The following is a 22,469-nucleotide window of genomic DNA, read 5'->3' as shown; positions in this document are numbered from 1 at the left end:
TGTAATCCAACATTTATTCACATGTTTTTTTAATTACTTGCGCAAATGATCGTTTACAACCTCAATTCTCCGGTTACAACTTCTCGAATCTGCCGCTACAGATGCACAAACTGAGTTTTGCAACACATTTTGCGAGACGTCTGTAGCAAAACTGATTCATGCTCGTAGAAATGGCCCCTCCCCTCTCCGCTCCCCCATGTGTGGGATTGACCAATCAGAAGTGAGGATTTGGAGACAGAGGGCTGTGTCTTTTTAGCGCAGCTGCCGGTGATATGACCGAAACAAAGCCATTTTTCTTTACTGTAAAGGCAGGATGCTGAAATGTGCCTCCACAGATTGTTAGAAAAAGGTTCTTTTATGAACAAAAATTGTCACGAGAGTGCTTCTTTTTGTTTATATTTAGGTTAATGCTATGTGGAGATGAGGATCGAGAGCTGACAGCTGATGGAGTGGCCAAGCGGTTAATGTATTTTACAAAATCTACAATCTGTATAATGTGACGAAGCAATAAAACAATGAACATGTATGTGAACTGTCTCATAAAAATTAAGATTTACTTCAGTTTTTCTGTGCGCTGTATTTGGCAACTTTCTACTTTTTTTACATCGCTACAATACAGTAGAATGATTGTCAAAGTGAGGAATGTTAACAGACCGGAGATCTCTTCTCTGTCACACACATGCTTACCAGTGTTGCTGCTGCTGGCTCTATAGTCCAGAATAGAGATCGCATTGTGTCTGTGTACTTATTAACCCACTTTCAAATAAGCTCTTGTTTTAAAACAGTCATCTGAAAAGTGCCTGAAACAAACATAGCAGATCTTTTTGGGACAAGGGCCGCTTCACAAGATAAATTCAACGATTGGCTCCTGACACGCCCACCGCTCGTAAGTAGACCAAAAGTGCGTAGACTGTCAATGAAGGCGTTCTGAAGCAAAGGAGGCGGACTGGGAAATATCATTTTTTTGGGGCTGTTTAGAAAACTCCACGTTTAGAACGTGGAGTTTTCTCAACCCTTGTAAATTTAATTGAAATCCGTGAAAATGATAAAGCGTACTTTTAATTTGAAACGCCTTTGTTTAGGGATGTAACGATTAATCGTAAGGCAGTTAAAAATCGATTCATAGGTATCACGGTTGATATCGATTTTCTGAAAATTGAATCGCAGTACTTTTTTTAACCAGCAGAGGGCGCTATCCATAAGTGTAGGCGGCGGGCGGAGTCTGCTAATACTTTCTTTCTGGCCGCCTTCTACTCCTAAATATGTTAATAAATGATTCATTACCCCTTTAGCACCGAAAGAAAATCTGTAATATTACTTGAATATCTGTAAAAGTCACGTCTTTCTATTAGCTCTGTCTGCTAGCATAGCTTCTCTTCTTCACTGCAAGATATCTGCATGCCAACCGACCACTGGGTTACCAGCGCCCTCTGCTGGTCCAAACAAATATGACGTAAATCATTGCAATCACGTTTTTTTTTTTTTTTTTAAAGTCCAATTGTTAAGGCACAAAATACATTTTCAGTTGCACTTTTAAAAAGAAAAAGAACTATTATGCAGTTTTGCATTGTTTATGATAGAACCAGAATTTAAATTAATCGGCTTCATTTTCATTTGTATTATTCCTTTATTTATTTAATTCAAGATTTATTTTTAGTTAAATTGCATTGTTTTGAATAGTTTATCAAGGAATTATTTTGACAATGAAAAATAAAAGGAAAATAGTATCGTATTTTCTAGTTTTTTTCCCAAAAAAAACATTTGTCTACAGTCCCATTTTGTAAAATAAATCGTGAGAGAATCGTATCGTGAACCCAGTATCGTGAATCGTATCGTATCGGGAGTTGAGTGAATCGTTACATCCCTACCTTTGTTGATAAACAATGTAACAGGTTGATTTGATCAGATTAATTATCATATATTGCAGTGTGAGGACCGACCACATTCTTCTGTCTGAGTCGCAGTTAAAATCTCTCCCTTTTTCCCCTCGTACTAACAATAGATTAACGTTTGTTTGTGTGGAAAGCCTGATTTTATTAATTTCTTCCATTCCTGCATTCAAAAATGATCAGCACATCAGTCAACATCTGTCATCAATTCGGTACCTGCTCTAAAGCGTGACCAAGTGTGACGTGCTTGAGGTTTGAGGAAATAACCCAGTAGAGCGTCCTGCTTTATTACAGAGGAGACAGATGTTTGCAGTGAAACAGAACCATTGGCTTCCTACATAATGCGCAGTTTTAATTAAAAATTGTTTAATGCTTTATGGAGCTGATGTGAGTGAGTCCACACTGAAGCTGAGCCTCATTTAAATATGTGTGGGAACAGTTTCTTGTCCATCCTCTCATGCTCATTTCACCAACCTCCACATATGACAGCTTGTTTCACTTATTATGTACTTTGTAGTGGATCAAACTGTGGCGTTATGTTGGACATAGTATGAAAATAGTTGGACATCACTGTGACCAACGTGGACAGAAATCTGTATCTGTCAGAGTTAAATGTAACCCAATTTTGTCTCGTCTAGAACTGTTAAGTGTGAACATATTGAACACTGTGACAGCGTGATGGTGTAAACAGTCTGACAGTGTCAGTTTGTGTAGACTTTTTTCTGAGAGTCTCTTTTGCAATATTACAAGTCCGTGTGGCTTAAAATGTAACTAAGTCCAAACTTCTAGTGCAATATAATGTTTCACCTTATCGGGGCGCTGCACTTATTCCAGGTTTAGAAGCATGTAAGAGGAAAAAAACTTAAGCAGATGGGAGAATATGCGCAAAGCCAGATTTGAATGGGAACACCCACATTTCAGGGCCACTCCACCCAGAGTGCGTAACTGGGATGCCACCCTGAGGCATACCTGTGCAATAATCATGCTGTCAAATCAACATCTTGATATGCCACACCTGTGACGTGGGATGGATTATCAAAGGAGAAGTGCTGACTAACACACATTTAGACAGATTTGTGAACAATATGTGAGAAATACTGTAGGTCTTTTGTGTATAAATAAAATGTTTTAGATCTTTACGTTCAACTCATGAAAAATGGGAGCAAAAACAAGTTATAGTTTTGTTTAGTGTATTTTTGATGTTTAAGATATTACTTTACTGTGACTTGCTTCCCTGGGGGTTATTTCAGGTAGGGGTTCAACAAACTTTGGGTCTATCCCTGAACTCTGAGTTGACTTACTCTGAGATGGGAAAATCTGAGTGTCCAATTCCTGAAAAGCTGATCTGCATTAGTTCAATCACCTCTGAGTATGTTTACCTTGAGTTGCGCATGTGCACAAGCAATATAAAAGCCAGAAGCCCCGATAGCATTAGTCACCATGACACAGAAGGAAAACACGGTGTAACAGTTTCTGTGTAACTGTAACACTGCTGCAGCCGTGAAAGAAAAAGAAACTTCATGGAAGAAAATTGCTACCTGAGTCAAGTAGTCAACGCATAAGGTTGAATAAGATTGTATTATGCCATTATGAATGTAAATAGGAATAAAATCAGATTTTTATTTAGGTGCAATCCAACAGGGGAGAGATGAGCTTGTAAGCGTCTAAAGAATAAAATATGAAATCCTTGTTCAAAAAGGTAAGACATATTTTGTTATGATTGTACCTTACTTTGATTTAAATTTAAGTAAACATTAATTCAGTGGCCCTTACAAAATGTTGTATTACCATGTCATCTCACTTAATAACCCACTTAGTAGAATTACACTTTATATCATTTTTTTTTGTACGTAGCTATTGAAGTCATTTAAAATGTGACAATGTGTACACAAACACTCAATCAAATACCCATTTAAAAAAAAAAACTGAGGCTCTGCCAATAAAAAAGAAAGCACAGGTCCAGAAAATGGGTAGAGGGAACCTACCCCACCTCTGACAGAGGCTGAACAGCCCTCAGCCAAAACCATGACCGACCCTCATCTGAGCCCACCACCCCACATTTAAAACTATATCAAATCCCACCCACATGTGCAATGCATGTAATTTGCTGTGGGCACATGTCCGCATTGTGTAAGGTGTGTTAGATTGAGATAATTTATACACTGATGAAAAGTGATTGCGTTTGAATTGATATTCCTGTGGAAAATGACAGGAAATCTAATCTGGGAGGGTGATTCACTCGTGACATTTTAAATCAGTTGGGCTTCAGTATCAATGGGAATTGGAATAAATGAGCAACAGCTTTCTTCATTTGGGTGAAATCGCGGAGAAACATAGGGTTTCTTCAAATAAACCTGCCAGCGAGCAGGTTCGGTTAATATGCTGACTGACTTTTTTTTTTTTTTTCCTGGTTTCACACTGCTTTCTCTGTTTAGGGAAATCAGTTTCTAACTGGCAGTTTTTTTTCCCCTCACCCCTCCTCTCCTCCTGTTGTTGATCCCTTTTTCACCTAAATATGTGGGCGCCGCAAATGGCTGCTCCGGTGTGTTGATGTGTCTTCTTTCACTGCAACTACCAAGTCAAATTCCTCGTATTGTTCTAAACTGTACCTGGTCAATAAAGCTGATTCTGATTCTGATTCTGATTCTGACTCAGAGTTTCAGTTACCTCTCTTAACGGAATGGATATCTCAGAGTTTCCCTCATTTTGGGGTTAACTTACTCTCTGAGTTTTCACATAACCTGCTCTCTGGAATACCCCCAGTACGGTAAAGTAAAAAAGTTTCAAGACAAAACCCATCAGCTTTATTTTATTCTAGCTGCTAGACTAAATGAAGCTGATGGGTTATTCTGTCTTGAAACTTTAGTGCTATTATTATTTGGGATGTTCCGAACTTTTTCACTTCCGATACAATACCGATATTGTAGCCTTGAGTATTGGTCGATTCCGATATCGATACGATATCTGCACGATTCATACATACTTTTACTTATTTTGTAGTGTGGAATGTTAGAAAAGGCTTGATCAAGTGATGTTACTCATACAGAGAACAATAGTCAGCAATTCATGTTCACTTCATTTATTTTTTACTGTCAGTATATGGTGGGAAAAACTGAGGGCAGGGACAAAAACAACAAAAACTTAGTGCTTGTATCGGAGATTTTAGATGCAGTCCGATAAAATCCAATATTCGCTTTGTGGCTGATATCGGAACGATATCCGATATCAATATCAGATCGGGACACTCATAATTATTATGCTAGACTTTAGCATAATTGATAATTACATTGCTTATGTCCTTTCTTAGCTGCAGTATCCTGTTTATTGGGATCTTATGGAGTTCTGTGACGGCTTTAGAAAGCTTCTGGATCACTTACATCTGGATAAGGTAAGTCAAGGTTTATAATACAGGTTCAAACAAAGCAATAAGATAAGATGGACTTTTATTTGTCCGACAGAGGGAACATTTGTTTTGTACAGCAATAGAAGACTAAAGGATAGTCACAATTCACACAATTAATATAAATTAATAAAACTTGAATAACAAGGATATATATATATATATATATATATATATATATATATATATATATATATATATATATATATATATATACACACACACACAAAACAGCGTTAAATAAATACAATATAAACATATTATTTAAAGAATTGGCAGTGATATGGACAGAGGCTTGTGTGTCGATGTGGTCATTGGAGTCCTGTTTGTTGTGAAATCCAACAGGAAGGAATGATTTGTGGTACTGCATTTTCGCACACTTTGGGTAGAGCAATCAGCTGCTAAAAGAGCTCTCCAGTTCTGTCAGTGTGCCCCATAGATGGCACACTGAAGGAACAGTCCATCATGAAGCTAGCATCCTTCACTCTCCCATCTCCTTCACTGAACTAAGAGGGCGTCCCAGGACAGTGCTGGCCTTTCTGATCAGTCTGTCCAGCCGCTTCCTGTCTGCAACACCTGGGAGACCTGAGCGTGTTAGTAAAAACAAGTTTGCGAAACCTCAGAGTTATATTTGATAGACATGTCTCTAGTGCAACATTCGAGTTAGTTATTAAAGAACTGTTTCTTTCAACTGTGTAATATCGCCAAGCTGAGACAGATGTCCTCACAAAAAGAGCAGGAGACTATTATTTATGCTTTTGTGTCGTTGCGGTTGGACTGTTGTAACAGCCTGTTCACCTGCCTAAATAAGAAGCTGACCCGCCTACAGCGTGTACAAAATTCTGCAGCAAGGCTCCTGACCCTCACCAACAGGAGAGACCATATTACTCCTGTATTGAAGTCTTTCCATTGGCTCCCTGTTGCCTTCAGAGTGAACTTTAAGGGTGTACTCACACTGGCAACCAAGGCTGTTCCTAACCAGCTCTGTGCATGTGTGAAACCATGGGGGGCCATTGTCTGGCCTGCGTAGGTGTGAACTGCACCGCAGGGGGTTTAACGGCCCGATGGTCCTGCGCATGCACAACTCGACCCGCGCGCAAAATGTGATGACGTTGGTACCGCGCGACGCTTTACGGCACATAAACATCCGCATTCCGCAATGATAGCGGTGTCAGAAGTGCTCGTTAGTCAATGAAAAGTTCAGAGTTGGCGTTACCTGATATATATGAACAACACCACAGAGAACTCATGGAGGAAGAGGACAACATGACTTCTCTTTGTTCAGCCAACAGCGGGACAGTAACGGAGTGTAGCAGCTCATCATCAGGTCCGGGTATTTCCGAGGGTATAAATATACATATAAACACATATTACTGGTATATTAACCCATATAAACCAGAAAATATGGAAATGGGACATTTTACTGCTGCAAATGTGTAACATATTACTGGTATTTTGTGGACAGGACACATGTAGTTGGCTATTATATAACCCAGAAAAAAATGGAAATTGGACATTGTACTGCTGCTAATGTATAAATAATATAAATATATATATATATGGTGTTTCAGTGTTCTAGGACACATACTCACAAACTCTGTAGAATGAAAACAAACAGTGTCTTGGGGAGCAAAGTGTAGTGTATTAATTTATTCATCTAAATGTAACCAAAAACAGAACGTCACAAATACAAGCCCAAATAAATGTAATGTCTGAAAGAAAGGGTAATAATTTTCCAAACAAAAATCAATAAGCCAGAAATAAAGTGCAACCTTTTGCAAAATGTAACATGAACCTTAAAGACAAAACATTTAAACATTGGAAGTACAAGGATGGGAATATTATGACAGCAGAACCTGGAACAAGACTGCAAATTGTTGCAACTATTTATTTATTTTTAATCTTATTTTAGTTCTCTTCTTAGGTCGTGTCGTGTTAGTGCACATGTGGCAATACCAATTTTCAGTGTGTGGAGTTCCTGTTAGCCTTGCACAACTATAATGAATTGCTCAGAAATCTACATGTGTCCTGTTCTCAAAATACCAGTAATATGTTACACATTTGTAGCCGTAAAATGTCCCATTTCTATATTTTTTGGTTTATATGGGTTAATATACCAGTAATGTGTTTATATGCATGTTTATACCCTCAAAATTACCATGGAATTTTGGGTTTTACTCGGACCCCTCATCACTTCTCTGCAGATGAAGACCCTCCGCTGCACCTCAGTACTTTAACAACTCACTAATTTCATAGATTAAATACACAATTTCTACCTTTGTTTTTCTGTTTGCATGTCATTTGCTTTGTATTTAATAAAATGGTTTCTCCAACAGTTAAATCTACACATTTATACTGTATAATGCACATACAGGATGATGTGTAACAATAATCAGTAAAATTAGCTATAAACACATTTTGTAGAACTAAATATAAGGTTATGCTGTGAACAGAAAGAAAGGCAGACGAGCCAGATAATTCTAAACTTTAGATTATAATACAATCATAACTTTTAATCATAAATATGACTCTTCTCAAAACAACAAACTTTGATATCTTTGTCACACAATATCTAAGCTTCCAGTGAATAATTTACAAGAAAAAAAAAAAAAAAGTTCACTGATGGTGACATTGAGATCTCAATGACACCATCAGTGAACTTTTTTTTTATATGTAAATTATTCACTGGATGCTTCTCTGGTGGCATGTGCAGTGGTTGTTGTTATTATTATTATTGTATGAAGCCAACATTACTGCAGCTCTGCACATCATTGTTGTCCTGTTAAAGTATTTTTATACAAAGACTTAAAAACAATCTGAAATTAGTGCTGACTCAAGTAAATCACCTTTATTATGCATTATAACAATCTGTTCCTTAAGTCTCTAAATTATTGAAACAATTAAAAACATCTCCTAAAAAATAAAATTACAGAAAATTAAATAATCATTTAATATACATTTCAATAAAAAAGTGCATCCCATGTTCCCATGTTGACTCTGAGCTTCATTCTGTCTGTTGTCTGTAGAAGTGATGGGTCTAGACCAGATGATGGAAACTTGGATCAGCTCATGGTTTTAATGTCCAGGGAGGGTCGTGTCCACTCTGCATGGACTTAAAGACGAAGAATTAAAAGAAGAGTTAGATAATGTCATGTTCATCAAAAGGAAAACTCAAAGTGATGGAGATAAATATGCTCAGATGGACACAGACACACAAAGTTTAAACAAACACACAAGTACTCTGTCCTAAATTGTCTCACACATTAAAAGCATCTATTTGCACTTATATTAATGTACACAAAGACTAGCTCCACAAAATCAGGACGACATTTATTGATCCAGAAATTAAACTGATCTTACCTTTATAGGCTCATTTTCCTCCTTTGTTTTCAAATCCATTTGAACCTCTATCCATAGTGGTTTTTATCGTCGGAGAGAGTCTTTCATTTTCAATAAATCCACCGTTATTTGGTCTGTTTTAATCTCTTTCTTTCTCACTCACTTGGTTCTCTGTGTTCCTTGTGTCGATTTCGTCAAAACAAAGCGGCATCTTCAATGTTTCTGTTACGTGTGAGTAAAATTACCGCAATGTACCGACACTGGCTGTAAAGAGCAACTTATTATCTTTCATAAACTGGTGGAATTTCTCCGATAGAACAAATATGAGCAGAGTTACGGTCATTTAAATTAACGTGATGCGTTCAGGGGCCCTGGGAAACCCAGTCCGTGAAAAGAGCACGTGTCTGGGTAAATCTTGGTTTATAGTTACCCTACGCAACAGAAAATATGAAATTAACAGAATGTACTGTCAACAACAAACCCAGAGTCGCTTAATGGTGACGTAACGCCAAACGTGTGTCATAAATTAACGTGATGATGTGTTTCTCTGTGGGAACCGAGTTGAGCTGGTGATCCCGTCCGTTCTACCGTGCCAGAAAAGGGACAGGGAGGGGGAGATTCCCGCTGTGAGCTTGGAACGGCCCCAGTTGCCAGTGTGAGTACACCCTAAAATTCTGGGCCATTGCACCCCATCTCTGGAATGAACTTCTCCCTTGACTCTGGAGACTTTTAAAAAGCAGCTAAAGACTTCCTTTTTAAACAGGCTTTCCAGAGCTACTAGAGCTGCTTTTATAATTTTGTTTTTTATTGTTTTGAATTTTATTGTGTTCACTGTAAAGGACTTTGACTTCTGTCTGTGAAAAACGCTATTTAAATAAAGTTTACTTACTTACTTAAAATGTAAAGTATACCTTAAACTTTTGCCAATGCGCTGCAGTATTTATGAAGTAATGTGATGAAGTATCCTCAGTGTAATTGGCTGAAGGCATACTAAACACAGACAAGGGACAACATTTAGTAATTAAATTGCCTCAACCTTACGGACAACTAAGGCTGAGAAACAGCATATTGACACATGGGTAGGCCACATTTTATTGACCTAAATGTAAACCATTGTCCTAATCAATTAGCAGACATAAGATTTTAGGCTTTGGAAGGATGCAATTTCATTATTAGGCATTGGTTAAGTTAGTTATTGAGAATTTAATTCAAACCTCAGCTGGAGTCTGTTCCTATACAGCAGGGTGCACACATTTTTTGGCTTGCGAGCTACTTCTACCACGGACAGCTCTTCAGGATCTACTGTGTTGGGGATTTATAATTGTAAATAATTCGATTTTCAATATATATTATATTACAAATATTATGATTATATTGTTATCAATATTACAATTATCAATTAATTATTAAGTAGCTGGATAATATTTAGTCAAGGCAAATGTGTTTGTATAGCCCATTTCATACACAAGGCAATTCAATGTGCTTTACATGATTAAAAATTGCAACAGAAAACATTAAACAATCAATAATCTCCCTCTCAATCATACGCAGTAGAGAAAAAGAGAGCCTTTAACTTTGATTTAAAAATTTGTATCACTTTTTTGAAAATGAAGAAAAATAATTCTTCATTATTAATGAAGAATAATACAATGTAGAAAAATAATTTGTAAAATATACAAAGTAAAATGTGGCCTAGGGCTGGGCGATATATCGAATATACTCGATATAGCGCAGCTTGTAGTCTGTGCGGTGTTGAAAATGACCATACCGTTAAACTCGCGGACTTTTTTTTTTTTTTTTTTTTTTTGAAATGTCATCTTAATGACAACATGCACAAAAGGGCACTATTTGTTTTAAAATATTGTAGTGGCATTATGTACAAAAAGTGCACTTTAATTTTGTGTTTTGAAATGCCATGTGAGTTGCATCCTGCACTAATGTCTTGTTTTGAAATGTCTCTGTGACAATTTTGCACAGAACGTGCACTTTCTGTTGACAATTTTATGTTTGAGCCACTCACTGTTTAATAAATACAGTTATGTCAACTTTGACTTAGTTGTGATATCCCCTTTTTTGCATGAAAGTTTAAAATTGGCATATATTAATGCAGTATGATCAAGAATGTTTTAATGTAGACATAGAGAATCATCATACTGGTGTGATTTTGTGCATCAAAGTGTTAATTCAAGGGTAATGCAAAATATCGAGATATATATCGTGTATCGTGACATGGCCTAAAAATATCGCGGTATTTATAAAATGCCATATCGCCCAGCCCTAATGTGGCCTTTCCATTTCATCATGGCAGAGCCAAAACTGTGTGTTGGTCAGCAGTTTGTTTTCAGCAGTATCTCAGATCACTTCTCATCAAAGACCCACATTAAAAACCACATTTTGTGGTGCCAGTAAATAGCACGATGAGCGTTTCAGTATTTGTTGCTTACTTTTTTCTTTAGAAGAACTTCAATGGCTTCCACACAGGAAGATGCTGATAATAAATGTACCTGGTCGGGTCAGTGTGAGCATCTTTGGGCTGGAGGAGGCTCTTCTACTTATTATTAGAGGTTGTAAATGAACAGAATTGATGTCAAAAGCTGAATTGTCAGATTTAATTTCTGGGTCAGGGTGACTGTGCCGTTCTCATTCATTTATGAGATCTTCCACAGTGTTTTTTATGAGCTCCTTTAATTACAGTTTTCACACTGCCAAAAAGCACATCTTTGTTTTGCTTTACCTCAGATGTGAGGATCTCGGAAAGTTTATTTTTTTGCCAATGTTTGTTTGACCTCAGTGGGCGAGGCCTCAAACATGGAATATTTTAATGAAGTGTAACTAACCCCCAGACCTTTGCTGACCTGCCACTAGGGGTAAAATAAAACAAAATACCTAGATTATGGGCATTGCTCCGAGGGCAGATAAGACATGCCCAGTGACAGCAGCGCGGCCCCACAGCGCTGCACAGTGAATGCACAGCTGAGCTGTGTGAAGCTCACCCACGCGCACACAACCCTTCAGACACTATTGCATACATGGGCAAAGAGGCCTGGAAAAACCCCCTCATACACACAAAATGGGAAGATTTATACACAGCAACAAAAAGTGCAAGCACATCACACGCAGACAGACAGATACACACACAATGTGACTGTACACACATAGCTTGATTAACCCACTGATTAGACCAGAATCAGTTCTTTATAGAAGCACAGAGTCGAACATCATCGTAGCTGAGCACTGTCTTCCTGGAACTGTCAATCAATGCTCACTGAGGGCTGAGAAAGCAGCAAACCCTCCTCCCAGCTTTTATAGGAGGGGTAGAACCAACAGTGACAGTTAAGCCTGATATAACGCGTCACTTTGCAATTGGCCGCCATGCCGCTAGGGGGTTGTGGCTGAGTGAGTGTGTGTGTGGTTTAGGGCTGTCAACGAATATTCTAAATTCGAATATATATTCGAATCGTAAAAAATATAAAAATTCGAATGTGAAAATTAATATTTGAATATTACTAAAAACATTATATATATATTATGGGAAAAACACGCCCATGGTAGGTTTTTATATAGTTCAATGGGTAGCAGGCGCAGCTGTCTGCTGTGCTGGCGCTGCTTGAGGGGTCAGAGACAGGTCGCAGGAGTGACGTCAGGTCCCGACAGTGCATATGGAAGATTGCAGAAAGTGCAGAGCCCAACTCGACTGCAGTCGTGAAAGTGATTTTAACCCCAATACATCTAAAAAGCCATGTCTGGAAGTACTTTGGATTTTGGTCGGTAGAAGGTAACTTTGTGGAGCCGCGCGATGAAGTAGTATGCAAGCTATGTAAGTTAGCATACCATTCAACCACTAGCAACATGAGGTTATATCTCGAAAATGTGCATCCAAAGGAGCTTGGCATGATGTGTGGAACTACATCTAAACAGCCACGTCTTGACACTTATTTTTCACCGCCCACCACAAGCGCATTGTCTGCGACACGACAAGAGGCCATCACGCGGAAATGAACATTGTCCATTTGTAAGGACATGAGACCGATCAGTGTCGTGGATGGGGCAGGCTATGGGGAGTTTTGTCAAGAAATCGAACCGAGGTACCACATCCCGAGCTGTGGAACAGTCACCAATAGAATATAACAGCACCTCAGACAAGATAAAGGAATCAATCAAAGACAAAACAGGTGGCTCTTGCCACGGACGGGTGTACATCCCTAGCAACAGCATTCTATGTTACAGCAACGGCCCATTTGATTAATGATGACTGGGAAATGCTTAACAATGTGCTATAAACAAAAAAGCTTAAGCTAAGCCACACTGCAGAGAATGTAGGCGAATGCATTCAAGAGATCTTGGAATTTTTTGGCATAGAAAGGGCATCTGTAATTTTCATCACAACAGACAATGCCACTAATTATGTCAATGCAGTGGAGAGACATCTTCAAACATTGAATATACCATGTGTGGCGCACACAATAAACTTGGCTGTGCGTAAAGGGCTCGGGATCAGAGCCATTGAAATCTCCGTTAGTAGGTTGAAAGTGGCGACCTCACATTTCAACAAATCTTCCGCCGACAGCTACCTCCTCCAGCAAAAACAACAACTTTTGGGATTAAAAAATGAGAAGCTGATTATCGACTCCGACGCGATGGAACAGCACTTGTGAAATGATCTGCCGTGCAATGGAGCAGCAAGCAGTGGTGTCTGCTGTCATCTTTGACAAAAAACTGTCAAGAATGGAGCTGACCACAAGCGAATGGTCCCTAATGGAAAAGGTAAGCATAGTGTATGAAATGTACAGTAATAGGCTGGACAAATGCAAAACTGTCCTAATATATATTTTTAACAAAGCGAGTTACCTGGATCCACGTTTTCATTGCCTCGTTCATTTGAAAGAGGAGCAGAGACGGCAGGTGCTGGTGGCTATTCTGGAGGAGATGAAACAAGTGAATGTGGCAAAAGGCACAGGCAATGAGGCCGCTAGAGAAAACTTATCAACTATGGGGTGTCTCTTCTGAGACACGTATTGCACGGACAGCCCAGACGAGGAAGACATCAGCCTGCTGCTTCAAAAAGAGATGTTGATGTATGAACAAGAATCTCCAATTCCTGCGCTACAAAATCCTCTCATTTGGTGGAAAACTCTGGGAGATACCCTCACGTCAAGTGTTTTAACTTGAATAAAAAAAAAACAAGTAGTTAATGTCTTTTTGTATTAATTTATCCTGTTATTGACCTAATGCACGTTATTGATAACATGCGCCACCAGATATATAATTTTTTGTCAATAAAAAAAAAAAGGAAAAAGATTTTTTTTTAATAATCCGAATGTGTGTGTGTGTGGGGGGGGGGGGGGGGGGGGGTTAAGAGGGAATATTCGAACGTCATTTTTGAGCAGTTTTGACCGCCCTAGTGTGGTTTCAGAGGAGCACTAAAAAGTCCTTCTCTATCTTCCGGTCACAGTAAATAATGATTTGTTTTTAAGCATTTTAAAATGTGATTTATTTTGGGATTATTACTTACCTACCTAACAATGTGTGTATTGTTGGACACAAACATGCCTCATGTATTAATCTTCTGTGAAAACGGGTTTAAATCTGAGTTCACATTAAAATGTATTTACATTTTTACATAAAGAGTACCTGTAGTGAATATATATATATTTATATATAATACAACTGTATGTGCACCTTTTTAAAAAACAAAACAAAAAACGTCAAAAGGACTTTTTAGAACGATTTTATACCTTCAGTATGAACTATGAAGAGTCGCCCTTTTGATCAGTTTATGACGCACTTGCGTTGATTCTTGTTAGCTGTTGCTAGGCAACAGTGTTCCGTTGGTCTACAATTTCTAAACAATGGTGGAACATAAAGCCAGTGGTTGCTATAACAACAAGAGAAAAACCCCACAGAAACATTTCTTGTGCGTCTCTAAGTCAAATAACAACACTAAGTCAGAGTTAGCCAGACATTTACTCCATAATATTAGCACAGGATACACACTTAAAATGTTTCAGTTTGGACAAAATTAGGTGCAAGGATAGTTTCAAGTCCAGCTGCTATGAGAGAGATCTGTGTGCTAAGCTATTGGGCACAAAGCCAAAGTTACATCTGAAATCAGAATTTCTTCTCTGAAAGTCTCAATGCAGCTCGTAAACATACTTGTTCAGAGCACAACTACATTCCTGCTTACAGGGGGTACTATGGGCGGCTGTCATGTCACTAATAGCATCCCCAACGGATTGTTTTCTCTTATATCCTTGTGGCTAAATGATGAGCTATCAGGAGAACTTACCTGTTTGTTAGGGCGCTGTCAGGTGCTGCTTTTCTGCGCATCCTCCGTGCATGAACAGATATCCTTTCGCACAGCTTTCATTGCAGTTGCTAGCCATATTTGTGCATTTTCAACACCTAACTACACAGCCTAGTTAGGCTAATTCTACATGCTGAGTTGGCGTAGGGCCGCATACAAGACGCATGTAGTTGCTGAGAAAGGTGATATTTAATCCTCTCATAACTTACAACCTGCATGGTGAAGTTATATCACTGAAGGAGAGCTTACACACAGATGCTTAGTGCCAAGAGCCAGCAGAAAAACTATACTTCCCACAATGTAAACACACCTGTTACGCCTTTATCTCCGACAATGCACCGTTTATTTAAAGCAACAGGCCGGGCCGATCAACAAAAGTGCATCATATCCTGTCTAAGCTCTCCTAGTTATTACCCAAAGGTATAAAATTGTTCTAAAAAATCCTTTTAATGTGTTTCTTTTATGAAAAGGTGCACATATTTTGTTTATTGGTAATATATTAAGTATTTTCACAACAGGTACCCTTTACATAACTGAAAATTATGTTGCTTTTAATATTGTGCCTTCACTGTGGACCCACATCAATATGCGTATCGGAGAAACGGGTCAACAGAAGACGCTATTTCCTCTGTGGTCCACACTATACGCATACACTTGGGGAGCAAGGGGTTTTATGTAGAGTTGTCACAATACCAAAATGAGTAACCCCGATACTATACCAGACAAAGCATCACGGTTCCGGGTAATATCGAGATACTGAAGCTTTTTTATTATTATTATTATATTTATGATCTGAAATGTATTTGTACAAGTTAGAAATGCTAATTAGTGTTGTTTGGTGCATGATAAGAGTACATGAACAAAAGCATATGAGCAATAAAAAAACTCGGAAATGAAATTAGAATTTATATGGTTGAAATTTAAAAAGAATATCATTACGTTTCCTTTGCACATTAATTTATGTTTAACTAATATAAATAATCAACTTAGGATAAGAAATTCACTGTCTTTAAAAAAAAAAAAAAATTCCCTGAAAAAACTATATTTGTATGCATCTTCTGGGTGACGTCACTGGTGTTTTATGAGATTGGATGTGATCCCTCCTTTGTATGTATATAATTTGTAAATATTGTTTGAACATTGTAAATATCTCTGTAAATTAAAAAACAAAACGAAAACAAAAAAGATCGCTCTGAGTCCGTGCGGAAAACAAACAAAAAAGTGTTCCCTCCTTTGGCTCCTATAGCTTGGTGGCAGCGCCTGCACAGTGGATCTCCTATTGCTTTACTGTCTCTGCCTCGTTTAAAGCCAAAATAGTTCCAAATGGGACTTTTGGAGTTTGGTTTTTTGAGCAAAATTAGTGATGCCGCTCGGGCCCGGTGCTTTTGTCATGCGTTGTCTCGTGTCTGTGACTGTAAGCTGTGCACGCGTCCAGGCAAGACAGAACTTTAGCTTGTTGTTTGTTTTGAAGTGAGTTTCTGTCGAAGCGGAGCTGTCTTCAGTTCCTTCATGCCGGTGTAGTAAACACGAACAGCCAATCAGCTAACCCAGGCACAAAATGCCTTTGCGATCGACCAGTCGATCACGATCGACATATTGTGCAACCCTGGTATACGACAAAGCTGTTAACTGCCTTCATTCTCTTCCACATTGTTTTTCATAAGCTCCTTTACTTACAGTTTTCATACCGCCAAAAAGCACTTCTTTGTTTTGCTTCACCTCAGATGTGAGGATCTCAGAAAATTTATTTTCTTGCCAATGTTTGTTTGACCTCAGTGTGTGGAAACAGCCTATCATATCTCTGGACGTTACCAGTGACAGGCAAACAGCCAATCATTCCACAGCTCTGGAGTTCGGTTGCCATGTTGGTATGTTTTCAAGTGAGGAGCGCGCAGTAAGCTTAGACTGTGCAGCGAGAAGCCGGGAGGAGAGTAGAGGTAGCCGCTATGTAGTGTAAACTTGCACCGGTAGAATCGTAATCCACGGTAGTATCGTCGTGTAGAATTTTTAGTATAGTGGGAACCGTAAGAATTTGGCACTGCGGGGTACCGTGGGTATAGTGACTATTGTGCAACTATAGTCATCAATATCAATGTTTGTGTGCCAGGGTGCCATCTAGAAAATTGGTGTTATAGTCTTCTAGATCACTTTTGAGCTATTAATTAATACCTTTCCCTTTCTGGTGGGTTCTTATCGCTAATTAGAGTTCTAATAAAAATCGTAATGTTAATAAAAACCACAGGTAAACACATTATACACATTTTATACAGATTTAATGTACATATGCTGAGTTGGAGATATGAGGTGTGTAGATGCTTTGAATGGGTTTTTCTTACAATGTAAGAGGGAGTGGGGAAAAATAGGGGTAAAGTAATAAAAATTGATAAAACTAAATGGAAAAATAACAGGTTGATGATGAATTTAGGTTTTTGATCAAGTGGTTTAGTTTGGTTTTAACAGATGCGGTTGAGGGCATCTACCCTCCTTCACGTCAAGCTGTTGTCTGCAACGGCTCCATTTCGTATAGTCTGCAAGAAGAGGGGGGAAGCATGTTCGACTTCCACCAGGCGGAGTAATTCTTTTCATCCAAATGGCTCAACTTGTGGAGACTTGGGCTTGTTCAAGGTCCTGGTCTTTTCACTTGCTGCAGTCTTTCCCAAAATAAATCTCTGAATCAAATGTGAGAGAGTTAATTTCATAGTTACATGTTGCGAAGTTATAAAAAAGGGTGCTTCAGAAAGGGGAAAAATTGCTTGGGTTATTTTAATTTTTTTTTATTAAAATAAAAGTCAAAGTTGGTCAAATCTGAAATGGCATAAAGCCCAACCTCGTGACCAAGCGATGAGACTGTTCCATTCCTGTGGTTTTCTGGATCAAAGTTGCATCTGTTGGGCTGTGAGAAGGCTGAGAATAGATTGAGAAGACACACTGGGGAACTGACCTGTGAACTTAATTTATATGCTGGGCCAGGATGTGATTTGATTGACTTAACTTCCCATTAGAAATTTAGGTTGTGCAAACTGAATTGGTTAAAGTGAAGGAGGCAGGAGTTCAAAACAAAATGGGGGAAAACAAATGGGAATGGGATGTGGGCAGTGTCATGAAGCTAAAACCATGTGTTTTCAAACAAAGAACCATAAAACAAGATGGTTGTGTGTGTTCATCACAGAAAGATGTTTTTAGGCTCTTAAATAAGGTTTAACTTTGCAATGACATTACAAATATATCATTATATTATAGACAGTGTCCAAATTAAACTCATGAAAAGAACTGTTCCCATCATTACACTTCTTAACTGGGTGATAGTGTTTAAAACACTATCACCCAAAAAGACAAACAAAATAAACACTTTGATCAGTCACGAGGAATATGAATGATTCTCAACACTTTTCTGAAAAGAAAACGTAGTTAGTTGGGATTGCATGTCTTGAATTAATATACGCAAAGTTCTAATCCTGTGACATCCTGCTTGGTTTTTATTTTATTCCTCCTAATAACTACCAATATTAATTTGTTTTGGCTTAAAGATGAGTTTCGAAAGATTGTTTCTGGAGTTTGGTTTTCTTTATGTCAAAGTCCTTTATCCCAGGCCATAATTTGGCCTTTCTTGTGGGGGAAGATCTTGGAAGAATCGGCTCCCAGGGTGAGGGGCTGCTGTTGAGAGGAGGGAGCTGTTCCCTGCTTGTGCTGTTTCTGAGAGCTTTACCGTGGGACATCTCTTCCTTATTTCTCCTACAATTAAATAAATATCTCACCTGTAATCATGCCTCAAAAGTTGGACCCGACAAGAGGTCCAACTTGCCTGAGCCTGTCTAAATCTAAATGAAGCTGCTTTATATTAGAATCAGAATCAACTTTATTGACCAAGTAATGTATTGAATACACACGAGGAATTTGTCTTGGTTAACTGTGCTTTCTCTGATAGTGTAAACATTAAATAATAACAATCAACTAGAATAAATAAAAATAAATAAAAAGTATAACATAAATGTAGGAGAACAAGGGTAGTTAATAATGGGTTATATGAATGAGAATATTAATTATGATTATTAATATTAGCTCAATGAATTACTGGGTGCCACCTCTTTAAAAAGAGGAAATGTGTCTAAGTTTTTCTTTCGACTAAACAAAGTATTAAATCAGGGAAGTGGATTCTAACAGCAAGTCTACACCATCATCACAGCTTTAATGAATCAGAGGAATCAAAGATTAAGTTTAACCTTTTATTTGCATAATCCAGTAAGAAACGAGAACAATGCGGTGATTAAACCATGATGAAATGCATTTCTAAGCTAATAAAGGTGAGGATTACATGAAGTAAAGTGAATCACTATTCTAAACTAATCTAGACTAACTATTGTAAAATCAAAGAATAAAATCATAACAACGAGGGAAGACAGACGGGGAAGACGGACAAACATATATGTGGTGGATTGTGAGTGGAGTGTAAGTATGGGGATGTATTGTAGTTTAAGTGAGTCAGTTCTGCTGGTCCATTGTTCACTGGTCCATACCTTGAGATGTGGTCTGGTTGGACCTGGAGACGTTCTGGGTTTGCAGGAACATCGTCCGTGTGGCAGTATAGCTGCACTGGCGTGCCGCCGCTGAGTTCTGTTTCGTTAAACAGCAGTGATTCTATTGGCCGATCCACAACCCCTTCTGGGATGATCACAGCCGGTTTCAGACTAAGAGGGACCACGGTCCACAATTCAGATGTTGGAAGGTCAGCTTTCAGGCACGCTCTTTTGTGTCTTAGGCTTTCACTGCGAGCAAGGTTCTTAAAAAGTCTAACTGATGCAACTACAAATAAAAGAAAAATGAAATGAAAGACTGGAAACATGAGGGAACACGTGTGAGCTTGAACGCCCGCGTCCAAAACTAAAGTTTTGGGCAGCGCGTCTTTTTTTAAAAGAATTTGGAGACGCTTTTTGGAGGAGGTGTCTTGGTTGATCATTGTGAGATCATATCGGTGATTGGTCAATGTCTCTGCTTTCAGCTTGTGGGTGTGTCTCAAGTGTGGGTGTGTAGTGGAATGACATAGACAACAGAGGGAGTTCCTAAACATAAAAGAATGCCTAATAATTAATTCCACATATTTCAAAACATCTTTTCAACATCATATCTTAATATATCATCTATTATGATACAGTTAGATACCAGACACGGCTGAAAAATAGCATAGTTAGTACTTAATAAACCTGAATGTCAAAATTCTGGTTACGGAATTTTCTTTATCATATGGTTAACATTCAGTACCTTGAACTAAGGTTTGTGATGTTTTCTAGTATTTCAAGCACCTTTTAAATGATAAACATTTTAAAATAGCATTCTGTTGGTTATTGAATTACATGAAAAGAGTGGCATAGGACAGACACTATTTGCAATTTCAATTTCTGCAGGAACCCGTAACAATAATCCTTTCTTTTGTGACTTTCCAGTCAAGCACATGTTCTTTGTTCTCATTTGAGCAGGAGAGCTAGTGTTATTCCAACGTCCTGTGTGACCAGTGGTTTGGGTTCTGGAGGTGACAACATCTGCAGGGGGTCGGAGCCCAGAGTTTGAAAACTTAGCATGTAAACATTGACTGACTGTTTCTTGGATTCTCCTGTTCTTTTGTTCAGACAGGAAGAGGGAGAAGATCCCCCTGTGGGGCACGTTTGCATTTCACAGTAGGTGACAGACTCTCTGACTCCATTGACTGGTGAAACTAGTGTCCTAAGTCAAAGATCAACTTGGAGGGTTTGGTTCCCTACATAAATATAAAGAGTAGTTAGACTAATAATAACAATCAACTAGAAAAAAGAAAAATAAATAAAAAAAGAAGTATAATCATAAATATAAAGAGTAGTTAGACTAATATGTGCAAACTAAATAAAATAACAAGATAATAATAATAATAATAATAATAATAATAATAATAATAATAATGAAATAAAAATACAATAATAATAATAATAAGATAATAGTGCAGTAGTGCATTGATGAGTAGTGCAGGTGAACATTTAAATGAAAATATTATGTCCATGAACATTCTCAGTGACAGGTTGATCCAGGGTTGTTATGTTTAGTTCCATGGTTATTTCACAGTAACAGAAACAGGTCTGACACTCTATGACTGTTTAGTGTTGATCAGAGTGACAGCCTGGGGGAAGAAACTGTTTTTATGGCGGGTAGTTTTGGTGTACAGTGATCTGTAGCGTCTTCCGGAGGGGAGGAGTTTAAACAGGTTGTGTGCAGGGTGTGAGGGGTCTGCAGTGATGCTACCGGCCCGTTTCCTGATCCTGGACAGATATAAGTCTTGGATGGAGGGCAGATTAACACCAATGATCTTTTCTGCAGTCCTGATTATCCTTTGCAGTCTGTGTCTGTCTTGTTTGGTTGTAGATCCAAACCAGACAGTGATGGAGGTGCACAGAACAGACTGAATGATGGAGGTGGAGAACATGATCAGCAGCTCCTGGGGAAGGTTGAACTTTCTCAGCTGACGCAGGAAGTACATCCTCTGCTGTGCCTTTTTCCTGGTTGTGTCTATGTGGGAGGTCCACTTCAGGTCCTGTGAGATTGTGGATCCCAGGAACCTGAAGGAGTCCACGGTGGCCACTTTGCTATTCAGAATTGTAAGGGGGGGAGTGGGGGGGATTTCTCCTGATGTCCACTGTCATCTCCAGAGTCTTGAGCGGGTTCAGTTCCAGATGGTTCTGACTGCACCAGAGAGCCAGCTGTTCCACCTCCCGTCTGAAGGCAGACTCGTCCCCATCCCTGATGAGACCGGTGACGGTGGTGTCGTCTGCAAACTTCAGGAGTTTCACAGAGGGGTCCCCTGAGGTGCAGTCATTGGTGTAGAGGGAGAATAGAAGTGGGGAGAGAACACACCCCTGAGGGGCGCCAGTGCTGAGTGACCGGGTGCTAGATGTGATGCTTCCCAGCCTTACTTGCTGCTTCCTGTCAGTCAGGAAGTTGGTGATCCACTGACAGGTGGAGGCCGGCACTGTGAGCTGGGTGAGTTTCTGGTGAAGGATGTCCGGGATGATGGTGTTGAATGCAGAGCTGAAATCCACAAACAGGATCCTAGCATAGGTCCCTGGGGAGTCGAGGTGATGCAGGATGTAGTTCAGTCCCATGTTGACTGCATCCTCGACCGACCTGTTTGCCCGATAGGCAAACTGCAGGGGGTCCAGCAGGGGCCTTGTGATGTCCTTCAGGTGGCTCAATACCAGCCTCTCAAAGGACTTCATGACTACGGACGCCAGGGCAATGGGTCGATAGTCATTGAGTCCTGTCATGGCAGGTTTCTTTGGGACTGGGATGATGCTGGAGCTTTTGAAGCAGGAAGGTACTACACACAGCTCCAGTGATGTATTGAAGATCCGTGTGAAGATGGGGGCCAGCTGCTCAGCACAGGCTTTCAGGCAGGAGGGAGATACTCCGTCTGGTCCTGGAGCCTTTTTGAGCTTTTGTTTCTTGAATAGCTGGCACACATCTCTTTCGTTGATCTTCAGGGCAGGTGGGGGGTCAGAGGGTGAGGTAGGAGGGGAAG

General features: G+C 39.1%; 1 protein-coding gene across 2 annotated transcripts in view; it reads left to right on the top strand.

The window, feature by feature from the left end:
• Window positions 1-22,469, top strand: part of spg21 (SPG21 abhydrolase domain containing, maspardin) — a 67,933-nt gene that overhangs the window by 21,363 nt on the left and 24,101 nt on the right. The window contains exon 4 of one of the 2 annotated variants that reach the window (XM_028435903.1): window positions 5,197-5,277. The exons of the other annotated variant lie outside the window; for it this stretch is intronic. Within the exon in view, the coding sequence (XP_028291704.1) occupies window positions 5,197-5,277 (81 nt within the window). The remainder of the gene's footprint in view (window positions 1-5,196; window positions 5,278-22,469) is intronic. 2 annotated transcript variants of the gene reach the window in all.

The sequence above is a fragment of the Gouania willdenowi genome, chromosome 3, assembly GCF_900634775.1.
Source record: "Gouania willdenowi chromosome 3, fGouWil2.1, whole genome shotgun sequence".
Taxonomy (NCBI): domain Eukaryota; kingdom Metazoa; phylum Chordata; class Actinopteri; order Blenniiformes; family Gobiesocidae; genus Gouania; species Gouania willdenowi.
The sequence above is the reverse complement of the archived record's forward strand: the minus strand, read 5'-3'. Positions and strand labels throughout refer to the sequence as shown.